General features: G+C 57.9%; 6 protein-coding genes across 6 annotated transcripts; all 6 read left to right on the top strand.

Moving 5' to 3' along the window:
* Positions 1–156: 156 nt before the first annotated feature.
* Positions 157–768, top strand: DQ04_06811010 (hypothetical protein; the record flags this gene model as incomplete). Its single annotated transcript, XM_009314882.1, has 1 exon — positions 157–768. One exon carries the CDS (start codon positions 157–159, stop codon positions 766–768), a length of 612 nt encoding a protein of 203 aa, XP_009313157.1.
* A 487-nt stretch (positions 769–1,255) lies between these two features.
* DQ04_06811020 (hypothetical protein) lies at positions 1,256–2,905 on the top strand (the record flags this gene model as incomplete). Its single annotated transcript, XM_009314883.1, has 1 exon — positions 1,256–2,905. One exon carries the CDS (start codon positions 1,256–1,258, stop codon positions 2,903–2,905), a length of 1,650 nt encoding a protein of 549 aa, XP_009313158.1.
* A 460-nt stretch (positions 2,906–3,365) lies between these two features.
* DQ04_06811030 (glycerolphosphate mutase) lies at positions 3,366–4,220 on the top strand (the record flags this gene model as incomplete). Its single annotated transcript, XM_009314884.1, has 1 exon — positions 3,366–4,220. The coding sequence occupies one exon, from the start codon at positions 3,366–3,368 to the stop codon at positions 4,218–4,220; it is 855 nt and encodes a 284-aa protein (XP_009313159.1).
* A 439-nt stretch (positions 4,221–4,659) lies between these two features.
* DQ04_06811040 (phosphoglycerate mutase) lies at positions 4,660–5,685 on the top strand (the record flags this gene model as incomplete). Its single annotated transcript, XM_009314885.1, has 1 exon — positions 4,660–5,685. The coding sequence occupies one exon, from the start codon at positions 4,660–4,662 to the stop codon at positions 5,683–5,685; it is 1,026 nt and encodes a 341-aa protein (XP_009313160.1).
* A 424-nt stretch (positions 5,686–6,109) lies between these two features.
* On the top strand, positions 6,110–6,631 carry DQ04_06811050 (zinc finger family protein; the record flags this gene model as incomplete). Its single annotated transcript, XM_009314886.1, has 1 exon — positions 6,110–6,631. The coding sequence occupies one exon, from the start codon at positions 6,110–6,112 to the stop codon at positions 6,629–6,631; it is 522 nt and encodes a 173-aa protein (XP_009313161.1).
* A 608-nt stretch (positions 6,632–7,239) lies between these two features.
* DQ04_06811060 (hypothetical protein) lies at positions 7,240–8,830 on the top strand (the record flags this gene model as incomplete). Its single annotated transcript, XM_009314887.1, has 1 exon — positions 7,240–8,830. A coding segment is annotated over one exon (1,591 nt), but the record flags the coding sequence as incomplete, so codon positions are not given.

The raw sequence follows: 8,830 nt of genomic DNA on the forward strand, positions 1-8,830 counted from the left end.
CGATTTCTGTTTCTGACGCGTGCGGAGGAGGGAGTGTTGCACCGCATTTTTCAGAGTCATCGCAACGTGCTGCAGCTTGCGGGCTGCGGTGTTCAGCAGCTGCTGTTGGGCGCCGCTGGAGGCCAGCCATTTCTGCAGCGCGTGTGTGGTGCGGTGATGGAGTGGGACCTGTGGGACTGTTACGAAGCGCAGGACACGTCGAAACTTCGGCGGCCCGCGCGCATCGTCAGTGCTGACGCCCTGCTGCCCTTGCCGGAGGGCGTGCTGCCGTCGCGTGTAACACTGAAAGGCATGCGCGGGATGGTGCAGCACTACTGGAAGGCGCTTCTCACGGAGCAGCAGCGCACTTCCCTCTCGCGGCGGCCGGCTGTGACGCGCACGACGCTCTTCCCCGTTGACAAGGTGGCCGCGTTGTACGTGCTGCGGCACCACCCTGAGTACTGCACACGTGTGCGTGGCTGCGGCATTGCGGATGTCTGCGTGCAGCAGCAGCTGTGCCCCGCAGGCGGCAGGAGGCGGCCCTCCACAGCGGCCGATGAAGAGGTGGGGGGTGACGACGCGCAGGTGACGGAGCAGGCGTGCGAGTATATGCCCACACTTGCGATCATGCACAAATGTGGCTCCGTGACAGCCTTTGCGTACGAGGATTGCTACAATCCCGTCACGGGCACGCTGAACCGCCCGCAGGTGGTCGAGAGCGACGAGGGGGCGGTGGACACCGCGTGGTGCCCATCGCCGCCGTCGCGGAAGCGGTCGCTGTCTCCATGAAAGGGACACTAATGTCGTCACACAACTCGACAGTCGTGCAGCAATGGGTTTTGTTGGGCCCGTCTGCTTCTTTGTCTATGTGGGTGGGGGCGGCAGCAGCGACAACACGCAGAAGAGGTGGGTACGCAGAACGCGCAACACAAACGATAACTGGTAGGTGTACCGAAACATTTTAGTGTTGTCTTACTTGGGAGAAGACAGGCGTGCATGGTCGTTGCTCTCATTAACGCTACTACTACTACTACAATTCTACTACCATCATCACCACCACTACCGCTTCCAAGCGGCCAGGCGTCGGCATTCACAAACCCTCGTGTAGAACGTGTGATGCGGTGCTGTCTATTGGTTTTTCCTGGTTTGTGCATGCGTTCTGGGTTGCTTTATCATTCTTTTTCATTGTTCTTCTTTTTTTAATAATCATTGTTCGCAACAACAAATGTTGAGGGAGGAGTGAAGATAGGAGAGGCAAAAACACAACGTGGTGCCCATGCATAGGGCAGCGCCATTGCCCGTGCGGCGAGTGGGGCCTGGCGCATCCCATCTCGTCAGGTTCCTCATTGTGTCTCTCCCCTTCTTCCTCTTGTTGCTGCTGCTGCTACCTGTGGTAGACATCGGTAACCTCTTTACAGGGGCGGCGGATCCGCAGCTGAGTACACCTCCTCCCATTACACGTCTGAGAACACTTGACGCCATGGACGAGGAGAGCTGTGGGCGGGAGGCGATGGCGGCGCTTGGCGTAGTGCTCCGCGCCGTGCCGTGGCTGCAGCCACCCGACGGCTTTTTCGCAGTTGATGTGTTCTCTATGGGGGAACAACACGCCGATGTTGCCCTCAGCGGGAGGGCTGTGAGCAATCACACTATTCTGCACGCAGTGGTGCGGCGCAGCACGTCACGGCACCACGTTGTTCTGTTCGGTCCACTTCCCACCGACGCCGATGGTGAAGGGTTCGCTGTTCAACTATTGCTCACATGGGTGGGCCCGCGGTTTCTCGGGCAGCGCTGGTGGCTGCCCCCACGCAACAACAACCCGCCCTTCGCTGTGCGGCGGCAGACGTGCCTCGGCGTCGAGCTGAGCGGTAGGTGTGAGCAGTTCGGCGTGACAATCTATAATGGCACGTGGAAAGGCAGTGGAGCAGGCGCACGTGCAGGGCATGCGGCAGTGTCCTGCACTGGGCAGTGGGGAAACATTGAGCAAGGCCATTGGCGTCGACTGAGCCCTGCAGCTGAGCAAGACGTGGCGGTGCGGCGGCTTCTTCTTGACGATATTGGCCTTAATCAGTTTAACGACGGTTGGTGGTGGTGGCGGGCGCACGCGTGCAAGTCACACGTACGCGACAAAGCGGATGCGTTTGTATGTATGCGCCAAAGGCACGTGCGTACGATCACACTCGTTGGCGACTCCATGATGGTGGAGTGGTTCTACATGTTCGTGCAGCTGCTCTCCGGGGCAGAGAAGCAGGAGGACCTGCAGAAGCTAGTTCGTGCCAGGAAGTGGGGTCAAGGGCTGCGAGCAAGGACACTCGAATACACTGCCGCGTGGTCCGATGGTCGGGAGGACTCACGTGTCACGGTGCGGCTATACCGCTCCTACACGACAAAGCATGGGAGGAGCGTTATGCTGTCACCGTCCATGATCGTGAAGCAGCTCATGACATCCGTCTGGGACGAACACGACGAGGGGCAGTTACTGCTAATGAACTTGGCGCAGCTGCATTTTCAGCAGAGCATGTACACAGAGGAGAGCTGGGCCGCATTCCTATCGGAATTTGCCGAACTGTATTACTGCCATGTTGTGCTGCGCCATGATCAGTGTGATGCGGTGGCTAAGGAAGAAGGGAACATGACCACTACGGCAACGGCCTCACCGCGACCATCCGCTTTTTTCGTGGGTCCGTCGCTCATACAAATGGGTCGCACACAGGGTCTGGAGCCGATGCGGACACAGGCCTTTGCGCATACCGCGCGGACGCTACTGGAGCGTGTGGGGATAACGTTCTTGGGGTTTCCACACGCCGTGACCGCCGCACGGCGCGAGAGCGCCTTCGATGGGCAGCACTGGGCCTGCTACCACCAGCACGGTGGTGTGGCGCAGATGCTTGTGCAGACTTTTTTGGCAGGATTTTGTCCAGCGGTGTGACCTCTTGCGATTGGTGTCGCTGTGCACCCGCTAATGCTTGTGTCAGCCCGTCTTCGTCTGTTCGTCCTGTTGCTTGATTGCTTTTCTTCCTCTCTCCTTTCCTTTCTTTCCCCCCCCATTCGCCTCCTGCAACTCTGATAGCTTCTCTCCTCTTGTTTGTGGTTCTCTTGCGGTAGCGACAGGGGCGTTTGGTGGAAACGTGGAGGTGTGGCGCACGCCATCACAGAAGAGCAGAACATTACTTGTGTCAGCGGACGCGACCGCTCACACACCCCGAGATAAAGAGAGGGAGAGGAAAGAAGGCGTGATTGAAAGAGCGAAGGGTGGGGCGGGATAGTACGAAGCAAAGTTTCTGTTATTTTTTTTTGTTGTTTGGAAGGGGGAAGAGGCTGTGACGGTGGTAGTAGTGGTAGTGGGGAGGAGACGAGCACGTCTGTCCTCTTGCCAGCTGCGCAGCAGCATGAATCTCCGCCGCCCGCTCGCGATTGACATCCCCAGCGGCTGCTGGCTGCCCCGCCGCGTCCTCCTCGTGCGGCACGGCGAGTCGGAGGCCAACGTGGATCGCACGCTGTACGGCAAAATCCCCGACTGGAGGATCCCACTCACGGAGCGCGGCCACGCGCAGGCGTTGGACTGCGGCCGCCGTATCTGCAACATCATCAAGAAGGAGAAACTCTACATCTACTACTCACCTTACCTCCGCGCACGGCAGACACTGGAGGGGATTCGGAAAAATATAGACCTGTTCCAGATCAAGGGCGAGCGTGAGGACGAGCGGCTGCGTGAACAGGAGATGGGCAACTTCCAGCCGGAGGACATGATGGACGCTATGTGGAACGAGCGCAGTGATTTTGGCCGCTCGTACTACCGATTCCCCGGCGGCGAGAGCAGCGCGGATGTCGGCGACCGCGTGTCGACCTTCTTCGACTCGCTCTTCCGCGAGTGGCTGGAGCTCAGCTCAATGTCGGCGCGAAGCCCCGACGATGGCGGCGGTCCGCTCACGCTGCCGGACGAGGAGGACCACAACGTCGTGATCGTCTCGCACGGCTTGCTCATTCGTCTCTTCATTGGTCGTTGGTTCCGCGTGCCAATGGAGATTTTCGAGACAATGCGCAATCCGCCCAACTGCAGCATTGTGGTGCTGGAGCGCTGCGATTCGGGTCGGCTGGTGATGACGGACATCAGCAAGAAGCTCTTTGGCAGCGACCCACTACTGGAGATGATGAAATTCGACGGTAAGGACAACACACAGCTGTACCGCCACATGTTCTTCTCCGACACCCCCGGCCCAGTTCCTCCTCCACGCGAGTGGTGAAAGCGGATGTGTGGTGCGGTAAGAAAATAATGGAAAAAAAAACTCAAGGTGGTCGTCGGTTGGGCTCCGTGCGGTTGTTTTTGTTTTTTCGCCTTTCTTGCCCGTGTTTGCTCTGTTTTCTTTGTAGTCTGCAAAACGCGTATAGTGTGTGGAAATGCACCACTAGGGTTGCTGTTATGCGTTGAGGTGATGCCTTGCTGCTGCTGCTGCTGCTGCTGGATGCTGCAGTGCTGTATACGCAAATGCACACACGAAAGCAAATCATCGAGGTCTCCTTTTACTTTTCTTTTATGTCTTGTGGCCTTTGTTGTTTCATTCACGTACGTCTTTCTGGTTCACCTCCCCAAGTAGGTAGATAACGCCTTGTTCTGTGAGTGAGAGTGGGCGTGCGTGTGCGTTTGTGTATATTCCTTACTAATATATAGATTCATAGGAGCCCATGCTTCGATGGACGCTTCAGCGAGCGTGCGCAAAGGGCAAACATCCGAGCGTGGGCGCGTCGCTGGCTGACGCGGCGTCAGCAGCCGCATCGTCGTCATCGTCGTCGTCGTTCCCGACGCTGTCAACATCGTCCTCCTCCACGTCCTCCTTCGCGCCGCCCGCGTCGGTGGCGTTTGTCACGCACGCGGATGACGGCAACAAGATGTCCATCACAATTCGTAGTGGCGGTAATCGGCGGCCGCTGAAGGCAGCGACGCAGCTCCCAGAGCCGGTGAAACGCATCATGTTCGTGCGCGGCGGCAAAAGCCTCGCCAACGTGGACATCGGTACATACGTGACGACGCCTGACTGGCGCATTCCCATCGTGCCGGAGGGTGAAGAGGAGAGCTACCGCGCGGGCCGGCGCGTGGCGGAGATTGTCGGCAACGAGTCGGTCTACTTTTACTTCTCGCCGTACCTGCGCTCCCGGCAGAGCTTCAAGCACATGCTGCGCGGCTACGACGATTACAGGAGCGACACCAAGATGGAAGGCGAGCACATCATCGGCGTGCGCGAGGACGTGCGGCTGCGTGACGGCGATATTGGCCGCTACAAGACGAAGGAGGAGGTCCTCTTCCACCTAGAACAACGCGAGGTGTACGGAAAGTTTTTCTACCGCTTCCCCTACGGCGAGAGTGGCGCGGATGTCTGCGATCGCGTCACCAGCTTCCTCGATGCCTTTCAGCGGGAAAGGCTGTACTTCCCAATGGACACAAACGTCGTCATTGTGACGCACGGGCAGACGATACGCATGTTTATGAAACGCTGGTTCCACTTGACAGTAGAAACGTACCACATGATGGTGTCGCCGCCGCCTGGGTCGATTAGCACACTGACACGCATGCACCACCGCAGCCGTTTCCGCCTTGACGACAGTTGTGTTGAGGCAATGAAGCTTCCCCTCTCACTTAATGAATTCAACGGCTACAAGTACCGGAACAAACAACTCTTAGGGTCGATGAGTACCGGGGCGCCATTCATGTGAGCGCCACTGGGCTGGCCCCATTCATTCCTGTCCTCTCCGGTTCTGAGTTCGAGCGCATGTTCGTGTTTCAGTTTTTTTTTGACCACGCGTGGCTAGAGTTGCGTGTGGAGATGTTGGTTTTTTTTTTGTGTTTGGCATCGTCACACCTCCCCCCTCTCCTCTGTATGGTTAGCGAGCGGGAGAAAAAGCGAGCGAGGGAGAGGGAGGCAGGAGAAACGATTGAGCGAACAAGACGAAAAAAAAAAATGGCCTGCATGCATTCTTTGGCCTACGCTAATATACATACCGTGCCTTTGCCCTGCTTCTCCCATGCCAAAATTGCGTCGTCATGCTGCAGTGCGTGCACACCGCTTCCCTTCTCTCCTCTTCATTGCCTTTCTTTATTTCTCTCTCACGCCACCTGGCGATTTTAGAAGTGTGCAGAATGGCTCGCTGTGTCGTATGCGAGAAAGACTCGTCGCGCTACCGGTGCCGGATGTGCCGCAGTCCGTACTGCTCCGCCGCCTGCCACAAGGCACACCGCGACCCTGACGCACTGAATCACTGCTCCAAGCTGCGGCAGCCCGGCACTGACGAGGAGCCGCAGCTGCAGAAGGAGGATGAGGCAACGGTTGCTGTTGCACCTGGTGTGGTGGGTGAAGTGCGGAGCATGAAACGTGAGCGCGAATCGGACGGAAGCTTCATCTACGGTGAGCGGGATGAGGACGGGGAACTCGTGGTTCTCGGCGAGGCGCACCTAGCGGCGTTGGCGCAGAACGCCGGTATTCGCAAGAAGCTACGTAGCGAGGAGCTGCAGCGGCTGTTGCGCGTGATCGATTCGAGCCGCTCATGCATTGACGCATTAGAGGCGGCGATGGCGAACACGCCGGAGTTCAAAGCGTTCTGTGACGATGTGCTGGGCGCTGTGGCAGCCGCAGAGAGGGACCTCAAGCCGCGGGTGCTGTGAGCTGCGCAACGCCTGTGGACGACGCGTTGGCCGTTCCTTTGTTCTCGTCGTCTTATTTCTCCCTCCGCTCGCCACATCCCTTTTTTTTTTCTTCCCCCCCCCCCCNCCCCCCCCCCCCGTTTGGCGCGCATGCGTTTGGATATATGCCTGCGGTTGTGTCCCCACTCCATCTCTCGTGTACCAAAAGAAAAAAAAATGACATCTTCTTTTTCTGTTTGAGCTTTCGTTGAGGGTTGGCTGTTGAGGAACTGTGTATTTCTCAGCAGCAGCGCCGACAAGCAATACACACGCATACATACAACACACTCACATTTCCCTTACCCCCCTAAACAAGAAAGAAAAGTTTTTTTTTCTTCTTCTAGTGCGAGACTGGCCAGCATCTGCGGCAAAGTCTTGTGTAGAAGGGAGGTAATACCATCAGCCAGAACAACAACAGGGTGAGCCTGGGAAATCAACAGGGATCTACCCGGAGGTGGAAGAAAAAAACCACAGACTTATTTAGCTCTCTCTCTATATATAAACACACAGAGACACACACAGACATATATATATATATATATATATATATATACACCAGCATCTGGAGGAGGTGAGTGTCAAGACAAAGGATGTTGTTTAGGGAGTCGGCGAGCAGTACGAGCTCCTCCATGGACCCGGAGGATTTTTCTTCGAGCACTGACAGCGTTGCCAGCTCGGTATCCCACGCCACACGCGCCTTTGAGAATAGGATGAAGCTTCTCTTGGAGGGAACTCCCATCATCGACATGGACTTCCACCATGACGACGACGACGACAGGTTACCCAATGCGCTAGAGGCTGGCCACAACGCCCCCGTTGNGGACTTCCACCATGACGACGACGACGACAGGTTACCCAATGCGCTAGAGGCTGGCCACAACGCCCCCGTTGCGGCGAGGGACATGGCAGGCAACGTCGCCAGTGATGCGCCGGAGATGGGACAGGTGTCTTGCATCAACTGCGACGACGAGGAGGACTGGGGCTTGCTGATGCGTCGGCTAGACAATATGGTGCAGCTCGACACACAGTTCCACGAGTACCCGCCGCCCGAGTACTTCAAGGCGTATCCCCCGCAGCAGGCACTTGCAGACGAGCAGAGTGGGGATGGAGGAAGCACGTCGAGCCATCACCATGGAACAAAGATGTTCATTGGAGGCCTGCGATTCGAAGTTGTGCAGGTCGGTAGGCACATGATTAGCTGGATATTCGAGGTGGCATGCGGCGTGCGGCTGCCGCCCAACTCCATTCTAGTGCACCGAAAGGCCAAAGGAGGGAGGAGCAGCTCGCCAACCGGCTGCGCGTCGGTATTCGTGGGTAGCGAACAGGACGTGGAGCGTTTGCTGGCGCTGAACCAACGCATCTTCTGTGGAGAGAAGGGCGTCCATGTGGCGCCTACCGCTGCACGAATGACGGAGCTTATCGCCTCCAAAGCCATTCTTGACGTCACAGACGGACGCGCACGCGGGCCGACTCACCCCGTCATCATTGAGCGGGCCTACGGCTCGGCGGGTCATCACGGCACGCGTAGCAGCAGGGGTGCCACACCACACCAGGAGCACATGCCGTCTGGGATGCCACCACCACCGTACGATGCAAACTCGTTAAGCCAGCCACTGGGGGCATCACCCGCGCAGGTGTGTAGCAGTGCATCGTCGGTGCGGAGCAGTATGTCCATCTCCATAGGCATGAACAGTGCAACGACGAGTGGCGCCGTTGCGCCGAGCCGACCACCGCTGCTCTCGCCAGCCGTTGATCCTGTGTATCATCAGTTTCCGGGCGACGCGGCAGCGAGCCAAATGCTCCAGCACGCTGCTTTAGAGTTGCAGTGTCCTGCCCACCTCTTCGTTGGGGGCTTTGCCTCCGAGGCCACACGGGAGTTCGTAGCGTGGGTCTTCTCACTCATGAGCGTCTCCGTGCATCCCAGCAACGTCGCACTCTACACAGACGCCCAGGCGAAGGAAAAGGGCGTCTGCGTCACTGTGCGAGTTGAGGGGTCAGAGGTAAGCAAGGCAACGGCCTGGACGAAGCGCGTCCTGTGTGATGCGCGTGGGGTATACTTCGTTGGCTCACAGCGCGGCGTCCTCTCGCTGCTGGCAAATCGCGACAAGGCGGCGGGGCCGGCGCGGCCGCTTGTTATCAAACGCAAGGACGCCGCGCGTAGCGCCAACAAGGCGGCTGCCG

Source organism: Trypanosoma grayi (genome assembly GCF_000691245.1).
Source record: "Trypanosoma grayi strain ANR4 Tgr_681_V1, whole genome shotgun sequence".
In the NCBI taxonomy this organism is placed as follows: Eukaryota; Euglenozoa; class Kinetoplastea; order Trypanosomatida; family Trypanosomatidae; genus Trypanosoma; species Trypanosoma grayi.